The sequence below is a fragment of the Sporothrix brasiliensis genome, assembly GCF_000820605.1.
Source record: "Sporothrix brasiliensis 5110 chromosome Unknown Cont18, whole genome shotgun sequence".
Classification (NCBI taxonomy): Eukaryota; Fungi; Ascomycota; class Sordariomycetes; order Ophiostomatales; family Ophiostomataceae; genus Sporothrix; species Sporothrix brasiliensis.
This window is the reverse complement of record NW_024467137.1, coordinates 1071797-1094468: the sequence shown is the minus strand read 5'-3', so window position 1 is coordinate 1094468 and position 22672 is coordinate 1071797. Positions and strand designations below refer to the sequence as shown.

Here is a 22672-nt window from a genome sequence, read left to right as displayed (position 1 = left end):
TGCCGCTGGGATTTGAGAAGGCAGTCAGCGGACAAGCCAAAAGGATTGCGGTTAAAAAGTGGGGTTGGGGCGAATCTCATGTAAAATTTGCAGTCAGTCATCAATTAATGCTAGCACGTGACGCTAAGTCGTTGGCATTCCATCAGAGCATCATGATCTACAGTCAAAATGCAAATACAAAACAATTGTCTTGCGGGACATAATTTGGCTACTTTTTGGCTCAAAATATCATTAATATACACCGGACAGTGTCAAGAATTATTACAACAGGTATCTCTCAAATTAAGCCGTTCTCCAGGCTGCGTGCGTCGCAATGCTCGTTCCCGAGTCACTCTCGGGTTTTTTTGTTTGATAAATGGAAGAGACAAAATGAATAGACGTTCCAAAACTCCGCAAAATACAAATTTATTTTCCCGTATCAAATTCGTGTCACCGTCTTGCTCGCAAGGTTGGCGTCTGTTGGAACATTGTGAGATTCGTCGGTGCATGCGCAACAAAGGTGCTTTGAGGTGGGAGCCAGAAACGGCCGACGTCCTGCTCGACCGTCAAGAAGAATGCCGAGCCATTTATTGCGACTTGACGACTGGGGTCGCCATCTTCAACTCGGTGCCAAAGACGACGTCCCAGAAGCGGCTGGTCACGCCAAAGCCCAGCTCGTAGTCGAGGAAGTGGTGGGCAAGGTGGTACTTCTTGAGGTCCTTGTACCAGAGCGGAAGGTTCTGGTGGTGCAGGAAATAGTGGGTGAGGTCGTAGCAGATGTAGCCGAAGACGCCGCCGCAGTAGGCAGTGGCGGCGACGTACCAGTCGTAGTAGAAGATGGTGTGCGCCAGCTTCCAGAACGGCGTGGCCAGAGCGACGAACAGGGTCGGCGGCATGACCAGGCGATACTTGTCCATGGGCAGGTAATGGTGGATGCCGTGGAGGAGGAAGTGCAGCGTGATAAACACGCGGTTGTCGGGAAGGTATCTTGCGAAAATATGTTAGCATGGTCATAGGGAATAGAGACCGTCAAGAAAAGCACAAAAACTTACTCGTCCAGGTGGAACAGGAAGCGGTGCATGATGTACTCGATCAGCGACCAAACGGCAAAGCCGAATACAAAGAAGCCAGCCTGGATAACGGACGACGTGAAGCCCACATTGGCATAGTAGAGGAGCGCCAATACGCAGGGAATCCAGAGCGTCGGGATCACCCACCACGGCGTCATAGACAGTGGCTCGAGGAAGTTGCCAAACAGCGGCGCCGACGCACCGCCCTTGTAGTGCCGTGGGCGGTGGACCTGGTCGAGATAGAAGGCCTTGGAGAAGCCGCCGTTCCAGACCTGCATCAGCAGCGGGCGGTTGAGGTCCAAAAACTTGTGCTTCTTGAAATCGGAGACGGCGTCCGTGTCCTTGCTCAGGTCCTCCTCGCAGGACATGCCGGTGCGCGGATGCACGCTCCGCTTCTCGACATCGGAATCGCTGGCATACTCGGCGCCCGTGGACTTGCCATTGCCGCTGGCGCCCGTCTTGCTCGAGCTCAGGTAGCCGACGATGGAATCGTCAAGCACCTCGTACGCGGTCTCGGAATGTGCGTGCGAGATCTCGTCCTTGAGGATGGCGGCGATGTCCTTGCCTGCGTAATCGAGGATCAGGTCGGCGCCGCCGGGGTGGGATTCGAGGAAGTCAGTGACGTCGTACACGGTCTCGCCGACGAGCACATAACACGAGTCTTGGTTGTTGTGCTTCTCGACCTCAGCGGTCGTGAAGGTGGGAAGCGTGCGTGCAGGCATGGTCGAACGCGTTGTGGAAGGGGTTAATAAAGAGGCCAAGGCCGAGGCGGGGGGCCGTACGAGGCGATATATGAATCGTTCCAAGGACGAGAGGCGGTGCAATTGAAGAGCCAAGCGACGATACGAGGGACGAAGCAATGCGAGCTGTCGAGATATCGCGAGAAATGAAAAGAGCGACTCAAAGAAGAAGCGGAGGCCGCGGGACAGGTGGCAAGGCGCTGCGAGAAGAACGACAAAGTAAGATTACAACGTTGAGCAGAAAACGAATGACAACAGGAGACGACAGAGAAAAGTAGAAATGAAAAGGGTTCGAGATCGACGAAAAGGCGGATGTGCTCGGGATAGATGAACTGTTCAGAACAAGAACACTAGGCTCCAGGAATGAAAAGGGGGTCTACAATGCCGCAAATAGTGCTGTATTACAGGGCGATCGCCCCTGTCGTATCGAATTTTTAAAATACTAAATTAATAAAATCTCAAATTTTCTGGCAACACCTCTGGTCCAGGTAATACGGAGACGGAGTGCGCGGGTGGCGTGGTCGTGTCTTATCCGGTGGAGGAATCTGTCGCGACGCGCCTGTCTCCCCAGAAGGCCACGCCCCTGAAAGTTTAAACAGCACAAGCCTATCACCAAGCGCACATGAAAGGTCGTAAGATTTTGTGGTGCGGAAGGTGCGGGTGCCGAGGAAGGGCATGTGGCGTTACTTTCAGGGCGGAATGGCCCGACAAGGCCCTGTATGGTGTGAGTTTGGTGGCAGTTTGTCACACCCAATCAAAGTTTTTATGGTGTCTACAGGGCACTTTTGTCACAAAGTAGGATTAAACGTAAGTAGGCCAGCGCGGTAGACGGCACTTGCTATGGGGCATCTAGCCATCAGTGGCGAAGAGTTCATACAGCAGCTAATCTCATGAAATTTTGCACTGTATGTATACTGTGCAATTTAATTGGCCCCAGCAGATATGGTCAAAATGCCACAGTACGCGCACGGCCTGTCGGATTAAGGGGCCCGGGATGTTAACATTGCCGCCGGAGCGGAATCAGATACTGGCAATGGGTGTCCCGGTGCTCTGAGAGAGCAAAGGCCGGAAGAACAGCTAGTTTTTCGATGTCTGTTTTCTGCTGCTCTTTCCAGTAGATTTGCACTTCCCAAGACTGGTTTGTCTATGCTCAGCCCTCCAATCTCGGCATTACGGAGTACAGTGACGGAAAGCACGGCTGTGAGCCACCTCCAGCCGCCTGGCAACGCCTATCACACGGCATCTTGGCTCAACCACCTTGACATCATCATAATCGTGGAAAGCCGTAGAGGCACATTCTGTCCTTGAGTCAAGCCGTTCTGCGGTCTTCCAGCCTCATCACTAGCGATTTATTTATCAACAAATTTTAGAGGTTAGGGAAACTTCATTATTAAACAAAAAAGTAACATAACGCCCTTCTCGTGCTCTGCCATCCAAGCTGATTATGAAACCAAACTGAAAATAACAGCCAAAGGGCAAGACCCAAAACAAACCAAAATCAAAACCAGAAGCACCGCGGAATCGCAAAACAAATGTGCCTTCTGTCCCATGTTCCGTCGTCCATCGTAATCATACACCAATCCCCGCTCACCACGCCCGCTGTGGCCTGCCTACAAGAAGCCCTTGGTCATACTCGGGGCCCGTGCGCGGCCAATACTGCTCTTGCGCTTAGGAATGTCCGGCGACAGTTCCGGGTCCGTGGCCGACGATGTCGTAGAGGGCGCGGACGAGACCGCAGACAGTACCGTGCGTGTAGTCGCCGTTGATGCCGTGTGGCCCAAGACCGACGACCGGAACGTGTTCTGTGTGCCCGTCCGCCGCATGCTGCCACCAGCAATGCTGCCACCGCTCACACTGCCGCCGCTACCAATGTTCTTCCAGCTGTCCAGCTCCCGCTCGAGACGCAGAGCCTTCTCCTTCTCCTCCCGTAGCTCGCGCTCGGCCCGCCGCGCCGCGAGCTGGATGCTCGACTCCGATGCCTGAAGCTCGTCGATCGTCTTCAGCAACTTGTCGGTCTTGTCGCGCATCCGCGTCACGTCGTCCTGCAGCTGTCCATTCTGCTTCTCCTTGCGCTCCAGCTGGCCCTGCAGATCCTTGACAATCCGGTCCACGTTACGGACCGACCGGTTGGACTGCGCCTGCTCGTGCTCATGCGCCTCCAGCTGCGTTTCAAGCTGTGCAATGTTAGTCCGGTGAACAACATTCACATATGCGAGGGCATGATGATGTAGGTAGTCTTCTTACCTCTTGAACGCGCTTGTTCAAGAACTTAATGTCTTGGCTGGCGCTTGAGTAGCCCTTCGTCTCGAGGTCCACCAGCTTGACTTGCACCTCGCTGAGCGTCTTCTCTAGCGATGTCTTCTGTTCTTGCAGCTTGGCGCTCGCCTCCCGCTCCGCTGTCATGTCCTTTTGCATCTCGGCAACAAGAGCTTCGGCACGGCGCATTTTCTCCACAGCAGCCGCAGCAATGTCCTCTTGCTGTGCAAGGCTGGACCGCAGATCCAACATGACCTTGTCGGTATTGGCCGCATCCCGGAGAGACGGGCTGGCGCCGCGGGCGGCGAGCTCCTCCAGGCCGGTCTTGGCCTCCTCGAGACGCGCCTCGACGCTACGCTTCTCACGTACGAGCGAGTCGCGTTCCGAGGTGACCTCGTCGACGGCTGACCGCAGCGTGCGCACCTGGGAGAGCAGGTTGACAATGCGGCCTTGTGCCTCGTTGTGGGCCTGCACGGCCTCATCACGCGACGACACGACATCCGACAGCGTCGTCTCCAGGCGCGTCTTCTCCTTGGCCCACGTCGAGCTGTTGAGCACCTCGTCGTCCCACTTGGACCGAAGCTCCTCCAGCTCGTCACGCAGGCGGCTGATCTCGGCCTGCTTGAACAGCTTCTCCTCGCGCGCCAGGTCGAGCTCCTTGGTGAGTGTCGCAAACTCGGCCTGGTACTTCTTGCGCGTCTGCTCCATGCTCGTCTCCGTGTCCTCGATGTCCATCGCACGCTGGCTGCGGTAGTCCTCGAGCTCGTGCTGCTGCCGCTTCTTCGCCTGCGTCACCGATTCGAGATCAGTCGACAGGTCCTCGAGACGCTCCTCCAGGCGCTGGTTTTGCCGCTGCAGGTCCTCCACCATTGTGTCCATCTTCTTGCGCTGTGCCATAACCTCGGCGTAGGTCTCTTCGGCCTCGCGGGCCTGCGTCTTGGCGAACTGCTCGGCTCGTGTTGCCTTAAGAACGGCCATCTCAGCTTGCTCCAGCTTGCCAAAGTACTCGTCGGCACGGCCCTTGTACAGGTTGAGACTCGCCGTCACATCAACGAGTTTGGATGATTCGGCGTCGAGGCGGATCTGCAGATCCGCAAACTCCTGCAGCAACTGGTTGCGGCTCGCAGCCTCCTGCTCGCGGGCCTGGCCCATCTCCTGCAACTCCGACTTCGCATCGCGGAGGTCGACTTCCATCTGCGCACGGTCATGGCGCAGCTTGTCAAAGTGCTCCTTGATGTCAGTCAGCTCGGCAACGGCGTCCTTGTGGCTATGAAGTAGAGATCGGCGCGACTCTTCTTGGCTGTTAAGCAAGTCGAGGATCTCCTCGTACGACCGTGCCTGGATGTCGTGAAGTGAAAGCTCGCCGGTACGCAATGCCTTCTCCAGCGCCGACACCTTCTTCGCAGAGTCGTCGAGCAGGTCGTGCAGCCGACTGTTAGCTTTTTCAAGCTTCTCAACACGGCTGTTGTTGTTCTTCGAGCCATCGTTGGTGTTTTTGGCGCCTGCCGACTCAGCCCGCTCCAGCTGGCTCTGGAGGTGCCGATTCTGCATTTGGGCAAGCTGCAGCTGGTTCTGGAGCTCTTCCATTTCAGCCTTGAGATCCATGCGATTGTTGAAGCTAATAATCTCTGCCGTACGGTCCGAGCGTGCAGAGTCGGGCATGGCAGAGGACAGTTGTCGTGGTGGCGTCAACGCAGTGTTGTTCATCTGGCTATTGGAAATGCGGCGAGTACCGCCTGCCTTGTTCTTCTTGGTATGTGTCGGTGAACCGTTATTGAAGTAAGGGGCCTCATTGGGGCTGATCTCCTCGAGGAGGCCGCGCTGATGCACGGGAGACGACTGCTGCTGCGCGCGAAGGTCTGCCAGTTGAGCCTCAGCATTACTGCGGCCCGCTTGCTGCACACGAAGGTCCTGCTGCAGCTCCTCGATCTTGCGCGCCAAGTCGAAGAAGTCTTTGCTGGTAGGGAAACGCTCCTTCCCACCTTCGGGGGGCGCATTCACCACGGGCGATGCAGGATCCACCGTTTTGAGGATGCGCAACATCTGGCCACGTAGATCTGCGAGCTCCCGGTCGCGCGCTTCAAGGGTTGCTTGAACCGTCCGAAGAGTGCCCTGGGCTTGGCCGCGCAACTGGCGCTCTGCCTCCATGGCCCGGTTGACCTCAGCGAGCTGCGACGTTGCGTTGGAGGACACCTTCTCGGCATTGCGGCTGCTTTTGACCTCGCGAGCCACTTCATGGTTCATGTCCTCCAGGTCCAAGTTCAGCTTCTCCACCTTCTTCTCGAGAGATGCGGACGTCATCTGCGACTCGCTGAGCTGCTTGTTCAGTTTATTATTAAGCTCCTCAAGGCGCGCCTTTTCACGCTGCAGAATCTGAATCTGGCCACGCGAGGCCTCACCTGCGCGGGACGTAGATCGGGCTATCTCCAGACCCTTCTGCTGAAGCTTGTTAAGCAGGGCCCGGTTGTCATTTTCGGATGCCGTCAAGCGGCTCTTGACAGTCTGAAGCTCACGCTCCATCCGCTCCTTGGCCTGGTCGTTCTTCAGGCCGAACTCGCCTGACGATACAATGAGCTTGTTCAGTCTCTCCACTTCGGAGCTCAGGCGAGCCCGCTCGCCCTCGAACCAACGCAGGCGCTCTTGGGCGGCATCCAGGTCACGCAGGAGGCTCTCCTCACGCTCTCTGGCCATGCGCAGGGCTTGGCGCTCGCCGGATGTTTCAGCCTCCATCCGAGCCTCCTCCGCCTCAGCCTTGGCGACACGAAGACGGCGGACTTCTTGGCGGGCGTCGTCGCGCTCCTTCTCAATGGCTTTGCGGGCTTCCATTGTCCGCCGCAGAGTGTCCTGTTGGGCATACAGCTCCTTCTCGATGATGATCTTGGACTCGTTAAGGTGGTCAAATTCTTCTTGCAGCTTCTGGTATTTGTGCTCGCTGAGGAGGAGAACGTCGTCGCGAGATTGGCGTTCACGGCTAAGATCCATCTGGATCTTATAAAGCTCCTCCTTGAGATCCTTGATCTGAGATTCCAGAACACGGCGGTTCTGGTCTGCCTGCGCATCCTCAGAGAGGCGTGCCTCAAGAAGCTTCTTGGCATCCTCAGCCTCGCGACGGAACTGCGACTCTTGGGAGCGCATTGCAACGATCTCAGCCTGTACTTCACGAAGGCGGGATGCGGCCTTCTCCTTCTCGGCAGCGAGCAAGCGGCGGTGTTCTTCGAACGACCGGCGCTCCGCCTCGTACTTCTTGTTGTCGCTGCGCAGGAGGGCAAGCTCGCTTTCTTTTTGCCGCACGAGATCTTCGTAGTCCGTCGACGTCTGAGACAGCTGTGCTAACCGCTGCTGGGCGTCCTGGTTCTCCATGGCAAGTCGTTGTTCCTTGGACCGCGACGCCTGGAGTTCTTTCTGTGCCGCGGCGAGCTTCACAACGGCATCCTGGTCGACCGCAAGCAGGCGGCCCTCAAGATCATGCACTTTGCGATCCTTGATGGAAAGCTGGCTCTGGAGCATCTTGACCTCGTCAGCGAGAACCATTTCCTGCTCACTGCGCTCAGACTGCTTTTGCGCCGCATCTTCCATGGTCCGCTCGAGGTCGGTGATTTGCTGTGCAAGCTCTTTCTTCTCTTCTTCAAGGCGCGCGATAATGCCAGCGGCCTGTTCGAGCTGCATGCGGTACTTCTCGACTTCGTCTCCAGCACGTTTCTTAGCATCCAGGAGATCGTCAAGCTGGTCCTCGAGGCGTTCCTGGTCATCGAGGGCGCCAGCAAGCTTATCCTCAAGCTCGGACTCGCGCTGTTGCAGGCGCTTAAAGATCTCCTCTTTGTCCAGAGCCAGGGCGCGCTCGCTCTCCAGTGTTTGCTGGATGCGGGCCATTTCCGCCAGAGTAGCACGGCGGTCGTCTTCCAGCTTCATGCGACTTGCCGCATGCTGTTGCATCTCGTCTTGGAGTTGGCGAATGGTCTCATCGCGACGCTTGACCTCGGTGGCCGTGCGGGTTGCACCCAACAAGGGCCGCATCTTGACCAGCAGTTGCCACCAAGGGTTATCGCAAAGGTCGAGATAAGCATGGAAGTTGCGCTGGATAACGCGTGTCGCCTCGGCACGATAAAGACGCTTGTAGGCAATCCGGCGCTGGCTGAAGCCGCGTGCCACAGCCTGGAAGCGAGACATTATCTCGTTGATCAGAGCGTCACGCTGCTCTTCAAGCTCGGCCAAAACGCCAGAGCGGAAGAAGACTTTGGTGAGACCAATGCGGAAGAGAGCCTTATCCATACCAAGTTTGTCAAGGATCATGGCAGCCGCCGCCTGGCCCTCTAAGTAGGTACCCTTTGGCATGTCACGGCAGAGAACTTCATACCGCTGACGGAATTCGGCGAATGGAAGACGATTCGGGAAACCGGTTCGGGCAATACGAATACCCTCCAAAACACCATTGCAACGAAGCTGGTCCAGGACCAAGAGGTTGTTGAATTGCTTGGGACGCTTCTTGTGGTTCGGCAGAATACAGCGGACAAAGTGCGGGTGTGTTGAATGCAGCTGCGCCATGAGCTGCGCAAGCTGCTCCTTGTGTCTCTGGGCTACAGTGCGGAAAAGGCCCTTCTTGACTCGGCTGCTCCGACCGACGGCGGCAGCACTAAGCTCATCGTCTTGGTCAGCGCAGTCTGCAAACAGGCTGGCGACATGCTTGTCTGTGGAAGCGGCGAGAAGTCGGGTAATGTTGTCATTCAGCGGGTCCTTGTTCTTTTCCAGCCAGTTGTTGGTTGAGTATTCGACTTCCGCGGCGTAATGCGTCAGGATAAAGCCATTCCGCAGTCGTGATGGTCGGTACTTGGTCGACTTCTTTTCCCAGAGAGAGTTGAGCTTTTCGGTAAAGGACTTGTCTGTGGCCTTGGGCATGACACAGTCTTCGTCGAGGCACGAGAAAATACCAATCGGGTTAGACAACTCAATGAGATCAATGGTCGGTTGCAGGTCGCGGCCAAAGTCAATGAATTGCCACTCAATCTGCTCCCGAGCGTACTCCTCCTGCTCGAGAACAAACATGTGGTGATTAAAGAACTGCTGCAGCTTCTCGTTGGTGTAGTTGATGCAAAGCTGCTCGAAGCTGTTCTCCTCAAAAATCTCGAAACCAGCAATATCGAGTACGCCGATGAAACGAGAGTCATCCATGCCCATTATGCCAGCGCGGTCGAGCTGACGGTTGATGCGTGTCACAAGATCACCGAATCCGCGTTCATAGATACCCTTTGCCAAGGCGTCGATGCTGAGGCGCACTTGATCGGGCGTCTGCACCTTTTCAACCCACTCACGGCCTGCCTTCACGCGGGGGTGCAGCAAGCCCTTGAGGAAAGGCTCAACAGGGACACCGAGAAGTCTGCAGAGACGCTCGGCGTGGACCTTGGCGTCCGGCGCCAAGCGTGCCTGATCGGCACCGCGGCTTTCGTTCATGACAGTGATGTTGCCGAGATGCAGCACAGCCGCTATTGTCCGGAGAACGGATGTCTGGTCCTGCTCTGAGAAGCCCATGATCGAGAAAGCCTCCATCAGAGACTCCCACTCGTCCTGGTCCGAGACACCGCTAATGACATCATTGCCTTCGCGAGTATAGGCAAAGTCCTCGACACCCATGCTGTCCAGCAACAACTCTTGCCGCAGGCGGCGGTCAGCACCCTTGAGCAACTGGTAGAAAATGTGGTAGTTCCGCTCCTGGCTGTTGATGCGGACGACGCGCGACTTTTCGAGCAAGTACCACTCAATGAAGGCGCCAGCTATGGAGCCATTGTTGTGGAACTCGATACGGATGAACTTTCCGAAGCGGGAAGAGTTGTTGTTGCGGACGGTCTGCGCGTTACCAAACGCTTCAAGGATCGGGTTCGCGCGTAGGATCTGGGCAGAGAGGTTGGAATGCTGTGAGCCCCGACTCTTGCCAGTCGGCGTGTCGCTGTGGGCCACGGCAGCCAAGTATTGAATGACCTTTTTGGTGTTTTCCGTCTTACCAGCGCCAGACTCGCCCGTGACGAGGATGCTCTGGTTCTCACCGTCGTCGACCAAGTTCCGAAACGCCTCATCGGCCATGGCGTAGATATGCGGCTTCGTGTCTTCCCGATTACGGCCTTTGTACATGTTGATGTACTCATTCGAGTAGATCGGGAGCGGGCAGTAGGGGTTGACAGTGACCAAGAAGAGGCCCGAGTATGTGTAGATGAGGTCGGCTTGGTACCGCATGTGCAAGTTGTGCACGACAGAGGCCTCGTTGAGGTGCGTCAGCTCGGCCATGTCGTTCGCCTTATCGAATTTGGCGGGGTTCACTTTGTCGACGCTCTCCGCATCGATCTCGCGCTGCTACAAGTTGAACGCACAAGTTAGCATGTTGTAGTCACTCTATACACGCCCGGTGATGGAAAACTCACGCTGCCATCCTCGCACTGCACGAGAATGCGATTAGGTCCCAGCTCTTCAACGATCCAGCCCTTGACAAAGGCAGTCTGCGGGTCTTTCAGCCAGACATATCGCTTGCCTGAGAAGTCGTTCTCGCCCTCGATACCACGGACGACGTCAATGCTGCGCTGCTTCATCTCCTCGGTCTTGATGAATGAAGGGGCAAAGGTGCCAGAGGCAGGAGTGCCCTCGCGGGAACGATCGTAGCCATTCCGCGAGACGCTCCCCGACCTAACAAGGCCGTTCATGCCAGACGGTGTTGCTTGTGACTGAGAGCGACTGTGTGATGGCCGTGCGGGGGATGTTGGTGCAGGCGTTGAGAAGAGGACTGATTTGGGCCGGCCGGCGACGCTGCTGTTACCAGGCGCCGGCGAGGCTGACGGGGTGCGGGCAAAAGGGTTGCTACGCTGCTGCGCAGAGAACCCGGAAGGCCCAGTCACCATTGCGGGCGACGTGGCGTTGTAGTAGGTGTTGGGGTGTGCTGACGGTCGGAATACGGGTCAGCGTTCCTCTGAGGGCAACATCCGCCGGCAGAACGTTGGAGGAACTTGTCGAGGACGCTCGAAAGGTCGTCGGGAGCGTGTCGTCGTGCTGCAGTCGTGACACAATATGCTGCTGAAAGTGCAGACAGAACAGAAAAATAGAAAGGAAAGCGCAATGTCAACAATAACGCGAGGCACGGTCAACCATACAGTGACCGTAGACGTCGCGCCGTTGCAAGAAACAAGTGTATCTAGGAAATATGAGGAATTAGAGATTGAAGAATTCAAGAATTAAAGAATCCAAAAGAAAGAGCCTCTCAGGCGTCGTGGTCGAGGCTCAATGGCATGCACACCTGCTCGTGTTTGGCGTTCCTTCCTTCTGAACTGTTTGGCCCGCGCTTTCCTTATTCTGCGGGACGGAGCCCAGCGAGACAGGCGCTTTGTCCCACACCGGTTGCCACGACAACAACACAACAAAGCCAGATTAGGAAAGGCAGAGATGCAGGTGCCGGGTGGGGTGAGCCTAACAAGGGAGCCACGACCAAACACGGAACACTAGATAATCCGGCCGGTTCACTACAACAGCTCGCGTTCTAATTATATACCGATCTTGGGCACTGTTTGGGGGGCGCGAGGAAATCGCTGGACAACACACGGTCTTCTAAATCACGACTTGCTCAGACATATCGCACTGCACGACTCAACGCGCGTTCTGAACCTCGATTTCGCAGTGTTTGAAATCGCACGCGCATTTGTGCCCTTCATGTTCGCGGTGTCTCCGCCCTTATTGCTACATAGGTGGATTTTTGCTTAGGAAGGAACAACTCGTGTCGTTTTGGCTCCTTCCTGCCTTGACAGGCAGCCAGTCTCCAGCGACCAGCCAGGTTGTTGTCCGTGTCTGCAATTCGTCTTAACAAAACTTCATTTCCTCCGCACCCACGTCATCCGGTAACAGCGCCCCATGCTTTCACTCAGAACCACAACAACGCATCGTAGACGGAAAACGGTGACACACGACAAGACAGCTTCTTGATCGACCTCGCGCGAGCTCCATCAAGCTGAAATGGCGGGCTATCCCTATGGCCATGGGCAGTGGCCACCACAAGCGCCACCGCCACCATTTTCCCAAGGTTCTCACCCGGTAGCTTTTCAACAGCAATATCCGCAGTACGACTACCGGCCATCGAGCAACCCTCCTCCGGCCATGTACAATGGCAACCCGTATCAAGTGCCTCCCCCCATCCCTTCGCCAGGAGCTGTTAACCAGCAGCAGCCTCAGCAGAGCTACTATGGAGCTGTACAGTCCGCACAAGCTGCGTTTGACCAAAATACACAGGTTTCCGGCTTGGGCATCTCCGTAGCTTTGCCGGAAGAGCGCAGCCCAAATGCGGTGGGTGGCGACCTAAGCTGGAGCGAGGCATTTCCCACTTCGCAACCTACACCCTCTGCGCACCCACCATACAATCCGGGCCTTGCACAAGTACATACACAGCAGCACAGCTACCACCAGCAGCGCCCACCACAACCTCTACCGCCGCAGCAGATGCCGCCGCAGCATGCCTACTCGCCTGCAGGCTATGCTCCCCCTCCAGCCGCTTCGACAACAGGCCTTGCATACAACCCAGAAGCCACCGTGACCACGCGAGAGAGCGAGCCGGAGGAAGGCGAGCTCAGCGAAGACATGGAAGATCGATACGAACCTGAAGAGACGTCCGGGTCCACGGGCAATGGAGGTGCGAGGACTTCTCGCTCGGCTGTCTCTCAAGAGGCTCATGAAGAGAGTTTTGCGCAAGTTGCTCTTGGCCACGCCGCCGCCGATTTGCCGAGCCGCGATGCTAGTGTTATTGATACCCAAGAAGACGCCTTTTACGACGATGATGACGACAATGAACCTGGTGAGATCAAATCTAGCGGCAACGGCGATGAATCTGACGCAGACGATGAAGACATGGGTTACTCCGATTCAGAACCCAAGTCTGTCGGGGCCACCGACCAAGAGCGTGCTGCTACGTACTCGCCGCGCCTTTCCCCTGGTGAGGTTGAGGACAGCGACCATGCTGATACAGCACGACAAAGCCTGCAAAAGGACAGCTCCGGATCGGCTGGCCCAACTGTTGGTGCCGCTATTGTAACCTCAGATGGTACTGCAGTCGGAAACGAGACGGCGAGCGGTGTCACGACGAAAGTCGAAAAGGACGCGGCCATTGCTGTAAAACAAGCGATGCCCTCAAGTAACCTAATTTTCACTACAATGGACGATGCCAAGAAAGAAGCACAGAGAGCCATTCTGCGACTAATCCCATACGGCGTCAATTACCAGACATATATCGATGAGGGATTCGATAGCAAACTGATTCAGTCCCTCTTCTCGGAGCTGGGTCTGAAAGCGGTCCCCGCAGCGGTTTCAGCCTCGCCGAGATCAACCTCGCCATCGCAGTCTATTGAGCCGGTGGCATCCCAACCCGAACCAGGTGGTGACAAAACGGCGCCCAAGGAAGAACGCAAAGACCGCATTGCGCGTCTTCTCGCACTCCAGGCATCGAAACCAACGCCCGCACCAGTTCCGAAGCCCCCTGTTGCTGCCGCAGCTGCAAAGCCCGACAAGCCCAAGTCACAGAAAGAAATCATGCTACAACAAAAGCTCGAAGCTCTTAGGCAGGCACAAGAGAAGCGTGCAGCTGCCGCAACGAAAGCTGCCGCAGAGGCGACAGCTCTCGCAAACACTGTGTCTGGACAACAGGGTGATGTTGCAGCGGCTATTGTGGGAAAAATTGCAGACAAGACGGCTGCCATTTCTGCTACCCTCCCTTCTTCTCCCGCCACTGGTTCCCGCCAACGTCCTATGGCAGCTGACTTTGGTGGTTTTGCTTCCTCGGCGGTGCACAGTCTACCCACACGCCCACCTGCTCCTGTTCGGCAAGAATCGTCGATGATCATCGAAGTCAGCGATGATTCGGATGAAGATGTGGCCATGGAACTTGATTCACAGGCCGATGATTCGTACTCGAGACCAGGCCAATACAATGAACAACGTTCGGGCGGTGCTACCTTGTACCGTGAGCAACAATACAACGACAATGTTGGCAAAAACGGGATTAGCCGCAAATCTCCGGCGGATCATTCTTATTCGTCTCCTCGAGGGTATGCAGGACGTGCTCCGCCTATGATGCCGGCACCACCGACCGCCCCTGCGAGTATGATAGCGCGGGCCAAGGACGACGAGTATACAAGAAAGATGCGGCAGATCGAAGAGATGAAGCGCAAGATAGCAGAGGCCGAGGCGAGAAAGTCACAGATGTCGCCGGCAGGCTCTCTAACGCCGCAGACTGGTGGCAACAGAACGCCATCTGAAGGTGGCTCCAGCGGCAACCGCAATAACGACAGCCCATACCCAGTGCTTCGGCCTGCTCCACAGCCTCTTCGGCGGATAACGTCCAGCGGCGAGCTGTGGAAGGACGATAGCACCGGTAGCCCTCTGGCGCCAATGGAAGAAGCTCCTATCCGTGTAGCGAAACGCACTGGCGGTCCGTCGCCGTCATCTTCTCAAGAAAGCCACCGAGAGAAGCGGGTGCGTGTGGCGAGTCTACAACTGCCTCGTGTCGAAGCCAGTCTCCAAGAAAAGATGTTTAAACTACGCCTTCTTCAGGAACGAGTTGCAGCCCTTCAAGCCGAGATCGATGAAGGCGTGGCTGAAAAGCGGCGGTTGACAGAGGACGCTGAGGACCTAGGCAGCGAGCAAGAAGAAGCTTCCACTGAGAACGAAGCGAGCGTACAACCCCACCAATCACAGCCGCCGACAGACGAACCCATCAATGACGCTGGCAGGATGACGGATGTCGATCTCGCTTCACAACAATTAGATGGCCTTGGGCAGCAAGAGGAGGAAAAAGAGGGCGAGATAAAGGCAGGTGATGCCCCATCCCACGGCACCCCGAGCGATGCCGAATCAAGTGTAGGGCTATCTGTTGCTCGGGCAGAAGCAGAAAACTCGCAGTCCAACGCTGCGTCTGAGTCGGACCCAGTTCAAATGTCAGATTCTGCCAACGCTAGCGATGCGGATGGCGACACCGAGATGCTGGACAATGCATCGGATGGGGAGGGCGAACCGGATGAGGATGACGAAATAAAGGATGGCGGAGTTTCGACTTCCGACAGCGCTATTGATGGGGGCGTTGCCGCCGTGGCAGAGCTGTTCCACGAGGAGTCACAGCAACAGCACTCGAATGTGGTGGTGACGCCAGCAAGAGTGGCAGCAAAGCCGCCGACGGCGACATTTGCACCATACGAGAGCCCGTTGCAGTACTTTGAGTCATACCGCTTCCACCCGCAGTACAAGACACAGGTCCCCGGCGGCTTCAGGTCGTTAACGTACAGTGGTAAGATCCAGGACGATATCGCGCTTTGCCCAAATGAATTTTTAGGCGACAGCTGCTCGGACCCGTCGTGCAGTTTTCAACACATTGCATCTATTGTGCCCAAAGGTAAGTCTTCCATCACTCTGTCATGGTACTCCTATGCTTCTTCTTTCGTCCCTCCCTTTCTCACTCTCTCCGCTCCGCTCTTTATTTTCCGCGCTTTTCGGCATGACCATTAGACGATCAAATTCTTGTTGAACTCGGTCGGTCCGACGACTACACGGGTGACCAAAAAGCGCGGTTTGTGGACGGCCTCAAAAATTTGCTGAAGAAATTCCGCGACGACCATGAGCGCGATTTTGACAAAATTGCGGAGGGTATTATCGACTTCCGGCGCAGGTTCCTCGGCGACGACAGTCGCGTTCTCGCACACCTCGAGGGCATTACTGTCTAAGCGAGGAGACGCAACGATTTCGTTGTCTTGCTCTGATCGCCTCTTCCTTCTTCCCTCCCCCAGTTTACAGCTATCTTGCTTTTTACTGTGCTACGGCATTTGGCTACGTGAGTAACGCACAGTGAATTGGATCAGATGTTCTCCTGTTGAAACAGACATCTTTGAAGGGGACGTCAACACGAGGCAGTGAAGACGCTGTGTGATATGAAAGAGGTGGATGGCTCAAAGGTGCAAAAGGGGAGAAAAAAAGACGATGAGAAAACGCGTCACGTCGCACTGTTGCGACGCCCTTACCCCTCCCCTTGGTGCCCTACTTGCATGTTTTTTTTCTCGGCTTTCTATTTCTCATGGCATCCTTTGAAGGTCATGACGGATTTGTGCTTCTATTGTGAGTTGCACCTGCCCCACTGCATGAAGGCTCAGCAGCCTCCTCTCAAGGCTGAACGACACACGACAGTGCGCGCAAAGGAAAAGGTGGACGCGCAGCTGCAAAAGCACCATCTGCCTTCCCCCTGCTGCACATTATTTTTCTTGTTTTATTTGCATGAATCGAAGATACCCCTTGTCTATGATTTTCTTCGCAGAGAGTCGCAGCTTGACGGATGACTAAGGCCATCCAACATTTCGTTTTGCTTTTTTATTACTGCCAGCATCCCTCGCTATCCAGCTGCATTGCAACTTCTTTTTTTCGATTTCGCACTCTTTTCGTTTTATTTTCTTCGTTTCCACTTGTGCCACCAAGCGCGCATCTTGCTATACAACAGCATTCACAAATGACGTGGTGGGTATCACACCTCAAGCGGATTGGGGGAGGAATATAAAAGAAGGAATGGCGACCGTCAAGCGAATATAATATATTGGCGTGGTAATAAGTGCTGGTTCAGGACAACTGCACAAAAGGAAGAGGTGGAGGTTGGTTCGGTTTATGATCGTAGCTCGTTTATATTTTCACTTCCATTTTACGGAGCGCTGAACAAATAATGATCGTATTTTATTCGTTTCCTCTTATTTGATGCTGTATTTTGTGACATTTTGTGCATTCCGTCCATAAAATTGATAAAATAATAAATAAGAAACAATAAACAAATAATTAATAATTAATAATTAATAAAATACAAAATACGCGCAAAACGTTAAAACGAATAAAGAGACAAATTCAAATAGGCTTTACACTACATTGTTTTTATCACAAAGTGTCATTATTAGTTGTCGCTGTCTTTGATCTATCCTAAACCTGTTTTTCTACACCATACTCCGTACAGGCTTCTTATTTCCACACAGTAATACTCAGTTTAAGGCGCCACCAATATTCCAACCCCAGTTGTCAGGCCTAAGCGAAAAAGGCAAAGCCCTCAAGCAGTGTGGTAGAGGTTAGCAACGGGTAAGTTATTCGCAAAAGAGATAAAAGCTTGTATAATCATAAAGGGCTATTGATTGCTATTTTTGTCGGCCGACGCTTTGTTTTCTTATTCTGTGGTTCCACGACACGTTGTTCAACTTTGCCTCGTCATTTTGTCTTTTCAAAGACCCCGAGCCGTGATACTTCCAGTTCTTTACCAAGCCACCCGGAAGGCATACCCACACCCTATGGCTTGCACGTTCGCTGGGCCAATTCCGTTGTCCAATTCGGTCAGCTGAAGGGGCTGATATTATGCTTGTTGGTCAGCTTCAGAGGCCGCGGCTGCGTTGCTGCGTTGAGAGAAAAAGAAACATGAGAGAATGAGACGGCTCACGCGTCTCTCATCGATTGGCCCACTTTCCCAGCCACAGTCGACTTCTCAGGTTGAGGAGCTATTGTTAGTTTTGAGCGAATAGCATCCTTTGCTGAAGCAAGGAGAGAAATGGGAAAGAAAAGAAACAATTGACGGGCGTGCATCGTCGAGTGTGCAGTTTAGCGCCCTTCCAGTCTTATGCAGCCCTTTTTGAGGCACCTCAGCACACTGTGGGCCCAGCAACGGCTTCGTCACCAAAGGCGACAGGGCTGGTCGCCGCAAGGGCAACCGCATGTTCCGGGCAGACTTGCACAGTCGACCCCAACAAACAACACGAGTCAGCCAACCACCATCTGCAGGGCGGCCACTCCAATGCAACCCTCCCGCCACAGCTCGCTGGATGGACGACGAAAGCAAGGAAGAGGCGAAGGAAGCCATCAAAGACAGGAAGAGCAATGAGCAGCAAAGGACCTTGGACCGTTTGACGAAGCATTTTGAACACGTAATGATGAGGAAACCCCGAACGGGGAGCTGGCAGAAGATTGAGAGCTGAAGCAACGAGCAAACGAATCGATGGGAAGCTTGGACGCGTAGAGACGAGTTGGTGTGGAGGGTTGGGGAACAGAACCAAACCCCTGGCTAGTCATTTTGCAGGCAAAAAGAGGCACCAAAATGCACCAAAAGGCACCTCAAGGCGCTGCCAATTTCCTTGGGCTGACGATTCTTGTCTCCTCTTTCCGGGGATGGATGAACAGGAAAAACCGAAAGGGAAGGAACAGTCTTCCCCCCTTTGAAATGGTTACCATTTTGGCGGATCGTTTCCCGTTTGCTCTTACCTTGATGAGCTTGCCCCCTCTTTTGTTGTGAGAATGGTCAGTATTAAGTGACCTACCTGCTTATTTCCACTCCTTCCCTTGTCGGTTTGCGCTGCTCCTCACGCCCATGCTGATATCTGGCGCTGCCCCCTGCTCCTTCCCGCAGCATCGGTGTTGTCTCCTCACTGACTCGCTCTTTATATTGTGGACGGTGGCCGCTCTTCGCTCTTTCCCTGGCCCTCCTGCGTATTTACAGTTTCTTCACACACCACTTACACATACACTACAGAGTACATTCCTGTCGATACACTTCATCCTCATTTATTCCGCTTCTCATCTACCTCACACCTCTCAACCCACCACCGCAGTTACAATGAAGTCTGCTGTCGTCGCCCTTGCCCTGGCCGGTGCGGCCGTTGCCCAGAACCTCTCTGGCGAGCCTGAGTGTGCTGTATGTGTACTTTCTCTCCAAGCAGAATATATTTCATATGTATGGTTTTGATGCACACCACGTCGTACTAACTACTCCCAGTCCTCCTGCCTGATCTCTGCCATCTCCAAAGCCGGCTGCGCCGCCAACGACGTCGCCTGCCAGTGCGGCCCGACCGAGAGTGCCATTGCCTCCCTCGTCGCCCCGTGCCTCATCAACAACTGCCACTCCGCCGCTGAGCTCATCCAGGCCCAGAGCGCCGGCTACGCCCTGTGCGCGGAGTACAGCAAGACAGCCGGCGCTCCGGCCTCGGCCTCTGCCTCGACCACCACTACGTCCGGCTCTACCTCGGCGACTGGTTCCTCCGGCTCGGCTGCTGCCACCACCTCCACCGCCTCCACCGCCTCCACCACCAAGTCAACTTCCGGCTCCCTGGCCACTGTCACCACGTCCTCTTCCAAGACGACGTCGCGCGGCATTGGTAGCAACGTCACCGTGACCACGGGCACCAAGACCGTCTCCAACGGCGGTGGCGGCGGCGGCACGGGCCCGTCGACGTCGGCCTCGACCGCTGGTGCGGCGACGTTGGGCGCGGGTGTTTTGGCCGCCTTTGTTGGCCTGATTGCTGCTCTGTAAAATACAAGGAGTAACAAAGAAAATACGTTAGAAGGGAGGGGGGATGTGGCTGGCTGACGTTTTTGTTTCATGCAACGAGTGCGTTTCTAGCTAATTGGGATCGTCTCCAATATCCGGGGGCAGTGGCAAGCATCGAGTGCAACCCTAGTCTTGTGTATTTTGGTCCATTTTCATCGCTTTTTCTCACGTTATTTTCACGAGCCATAATGTCTGCGTTTTAGCCATCCCAGGATTGAAAATGGGGGATTTAATAGTAGTGATGATTATCTTTTGCTTCTTAACAATAAAACTAGTTCGATGAGTTCTTTGTGATTTATTATGAGGAAGCCTAACAAGAATACTGGGGACGGAATTTCCCTAGCTGCCTGTCCCGTTCCGGGCATGGATGGCACTTCGCCTTTGTTCGTTTTCCAGTTTGGTTGCTCCCTGCTGACAACCAGACCCTGATGTGCTACGTTGCACATGCCCAACCGCAGCTGCATGGAGTCGTCACAAATTGCAGCCAAAGACATCAAGAAGCCCACAACGCGTGCCAGAGAGATCGACACGCGTCCCTAGTTAAGGGGAAAGCAATTCGAGTCAGTTTCCCGATGTGTTGCAGTAGCTCCACGTGATATGAGCCGGACTAGGTTCCTCCAGTGTTCTGTCATGGTAGCTGCTGTACGACACAGGGACTAATTACGTCAAAAACTTGGAATCGATGATGATGCTACGATGGCATGCGTTTCATTTTCGACATTGATTTCTCCAACCATATCCGTTTCTGTATGAAAATTAATCACCTCCATTGCATATCGCGTTTAACACCAGAAACAAAAAATCGAAACGTCGTCACCAGCAATGGCCAGTACGCAGACTCCCGCCGGCACCGCTGGCGCATCACCTATCCACTGGCTGTACCGGCTCATGTTGAACACCCTCGAGCCCTTCTTCGCCTTCAATGGCGCACTCCTCGTCTTCCGCGATCCGGGCAGCTACCTCTCTACCATGACCCGCCACTCCATCGCCTACCCGGCCGACCAGGGCGACGCCGCTGCCTTTCTCTACACCCAGCTCGGCGGCGGCTGGCTCTATTTTGCCTTTGTCGAAGCCATCGTCCTGCGTCTGTATCCAAACGACACCCGCCTCTGGCGCTGGCTGTGTATGGGCATGCTGCTGAGCGACGCCGCCTACGCCCACGGCTGCGCGCAGGCCCTGGGCGGGTGGGCCGCCTGGGCCGATGTGGCGCAGTGGACAGGCGCCGACTGGATGGTGTTTTGGACGACGGCGCCGCCGCTGCTGGCGCGCCTGTTGTTTGTTTTGGGGCTGGGCGTGGACTTTACCAGCTACGGCGTCACGAAGAAGCAGGACTGAGTGCAACAAGTAAAAAGAAAGGCTACAGAAAGGAGGCAGAACGTTGAGAATGGAAAGACAGCCGATGCTGGGCGGCATGCGGCTGGTATGTACTTCGTAGGTTCGTTCTATGTGGCACCGGTATGTACGGAATGGCCGGCGCAAATAAGGCGCAGGGTTCATGTACCTATTTAGAAATTTTGAAATCAAATATATATAAAAATAACAGCGAAAGATATTTAATCGAATAAAAGAGCTGTTGGTGATACAGGATTATCAAAGTCTGGGCAGGGCTGTTGCTGTAGCTTGGCTTTCGTGGGGAACTGGGCGCACGTGACGCTGATTGGCCAATTCTGAGCACCGCGTCTCGTCAACTACCACAGCTCCTTCATTCCTGTCAATTTGCAACGACATCTGTCTGTGCACAGCTCAGCATCACGCGCAATCCGAGCCAGAGATCACCCAATACCACCGACAATCCACACAACGATATATCTCCTCCGACGATGGCTTCTGCTTTCGGCAACAACGAGCCGCCCTCGCTGCCGACGGCCGCTAACGGCGCCACCACTGATGTCTTGCAGACGCGTTTCGAGATTGAGTGCGAGTTCGTTGCCTGTCTCGCCAACCCCTACTATCTGCAGCACCTGGCTGCCGAAAAGTACCTGGACGACCCTCGTTTTGTGCGCTACCTCGCCTACCTGCAGTACTGGCGCACACCACCGTACCTGCAATACCTCAGCTGGCCGGGGCCGTCGCTGCGGCACCTGGAGCTTTTGCAAGAAGAGTCCTTCCGGCAGGCGATTATTAGTCCCGAGGTGGTCATGCGACTGGAGCAAGAGGGTATACAGGCCGGGTTCCGCTGGGCGTGAACAAGACTCGGACATGCAGATGGTACACAACAAGGTCGAGGAAAAGAGGCACAAAACAGTCTATTGCTACAGCTCTGGGTATTATGGCACGAAACTCACAACCTCCGGCCTCTGGACTCCGGTTCCCAACTACACCTGACCACATCGCCGAACTCTTAGTTCTCCCGCCACCGGTTTCCACACGTCATGCACTGTTTTGGTTAGCCATCTGGTGAAAAAAAAAAAAAAATACAAACAAGAGGGAGACGACGGGAAAATAGGACATAGGGCCTGTTCTCTCACCTTGAAGAAACTCGTCATCGGTTCGTCGGCCGACCGGATTTGCACCTGGAAGAACGCTGCCTCGCCGCCGTCGCAGCCCTCTGCCGGGCACTGCACCTTGGTCTTTTGCGCATTGTCCCACGCGCCCGGGCCGCCGAACACGTCCTCCTTCTCCTTGCGTGTAAACTCCCGGCGGCTAAAGAGCGGCGTAGCAATGGCGTACTCGTACGGGCAGGTGCGGCACTCGAGCCGGTTGCGGCCCGTCTCTGGGTGTGCCGACACCGTCAAGATGTTGGCGCAGCAGGGGCAGACTGGGGAAGTTTGTTAGTGACAGAGCGAGAGACGCGTGGGGAGGCGTGGGGAGGCGTGGGGAGGCGTTGGCGACTACTGGGGCTCCTTCAAACCGGAGCATGTCGCGTATCCTGAAAAGACGTACAGAGAAGCATGTCGAGTGAAAGTGGTAGAAGTTAGGATGCAATGAAATGCAATGAAATGAAAGGCCAGTTTTGGCGCCAGCAAACACGGCGCAAGGGGTTTGAAACTGTCTTGTCGTCGTGATTTCGTATGTCTATAAGCTCATGTCCATAGCTATGAGATTCGAGACATGCCATTCGCGCGTGTTTTCGCTCGATATGCCGTCGTTTCCGCCCAAGGCTGTCGTCCTGTCCTTAAAGAAAAAATTCATGAAGACTTATCGCTCTGCGCAATATCCCCGCCACTTGCCGTCGCCCACCGCGCTTCAGCAGCGCTTGCTACTTTTAGTGGGGGTCACGTGGAAGTCGCCACTGAACCACACAACAGCCTTGCATTAAAAGTCACAACGCTTGAAACATGCTTCGATAT

At 54.9% G+C, this 22672-nt stretch overlaps 6 protein-coding genes across 6 annotated transcripts; 3 read left to right on the top strand and 3 right to left on the bottom strand.

Moving 5' to 3' along the window:
* Positions 1-566: 566 nt before the first annotated feature.
* On the bottom strand, positions 567-1771 carry SPBR_01798 (fatty acid hydroxylase; the record flags this gene model as incomplete). The annotated part of the gene is made up of 2 exons (XM_040760108.1): positions 567-966; positions 1032-1771. The coding sequence occupies 2 exons, from the start codon at positions 1769-1771 to the stop codon at positions 567-569; spliced, it is 1140 nt and encodes a 379-aa protein (XP_040619304.1).
* Positions 1772-3399: 1628 nt separating this feature from the next.
* Positions 3400-10923, bottom strand: SPBR_01174 (myosin heavy chain; the record flags this gene model as incomplete). The annotated part of the gene is made up of 3 exons (XM_040759485.1): positions 3400-3963; positions 4034-10381; positions 10453-10923. The coding sequence occupies 3 exons, from the start codon at positions 10921-10923 to the stop codon at positions 3400-3402; spliced, it is 7383 nt and encodes a 2460-aa protein (XP_040619303.1).
* A 1102-nt stretch (positions 10924-12025) lies between these two features.
* Positions 12026-15771, top strand: SPBR_01232 (uncharacterized protein; the record flags this gene model as incomplete). Its single annotated transcript, XM_040759543.1, has 2 exons — positions 12026-15443; positions 15557-15771. The coding sequence occupies 2 exons, from the start codon at positions 12026-12028 to the stop codon at positions 15769-15771; spliced, it is 3633 nt and encodes a 1210-aa protein (XP_040619302.1).
* Positions 15772-18671: 2900 nt separating this feature from the next.
* Positions 18672-19364, top strand: SPBR_02023 (uncharacterized protein; the record flags this gene model as incomplete). The annotated part of the gene is made up of 2 exons (XM_040760332.1): positions 18672-18749; positions 18831-19364. The coding sequence occupies 2 exons, from the start codon at positions 18672-18674 to the stop codon at positions 19362-19364; spliced, it is 612 nt and encodes a 203-aa protein (XP_040619301.1).
* Positions 19365-20204: 840 nt separating this feature from the next.
* Positions 20205-20717, top strand: SPBR_02085 (uncharacterized protein; the record flags this gene model as incomplete). The annotated part of the gene is made up of 1 exon (XM_040760394.1): positions 20205-20717. The coding sequence occupies one exon, from the start codon at positions 20205-20207 to the stop codon at positions 20715-20717; it is 513 nt and encodes a 170-aa protein (XP_040619300.1).
* Positions 20718-21093: 376 nt separating this feature from the next.
* On the bottom strand, positions 21094-22275 carry SPBR_01811 (uncharacterized protein; the record flags this gene model as incomplete). The annotated part of the gene is made up of 3 exons (XM_040760121.1): positions 21094-21312; positions 21851-22140; positions 22266-22275. 3 exons carry the CDS (start codon positions 22273-22275, stop codon positions 21094-21096), a joined length of 519 nt encoding a protein of 172 aa, XP_040619299.1.
* Positions 22276-22672: the final 397 nt, after the last annotated feature.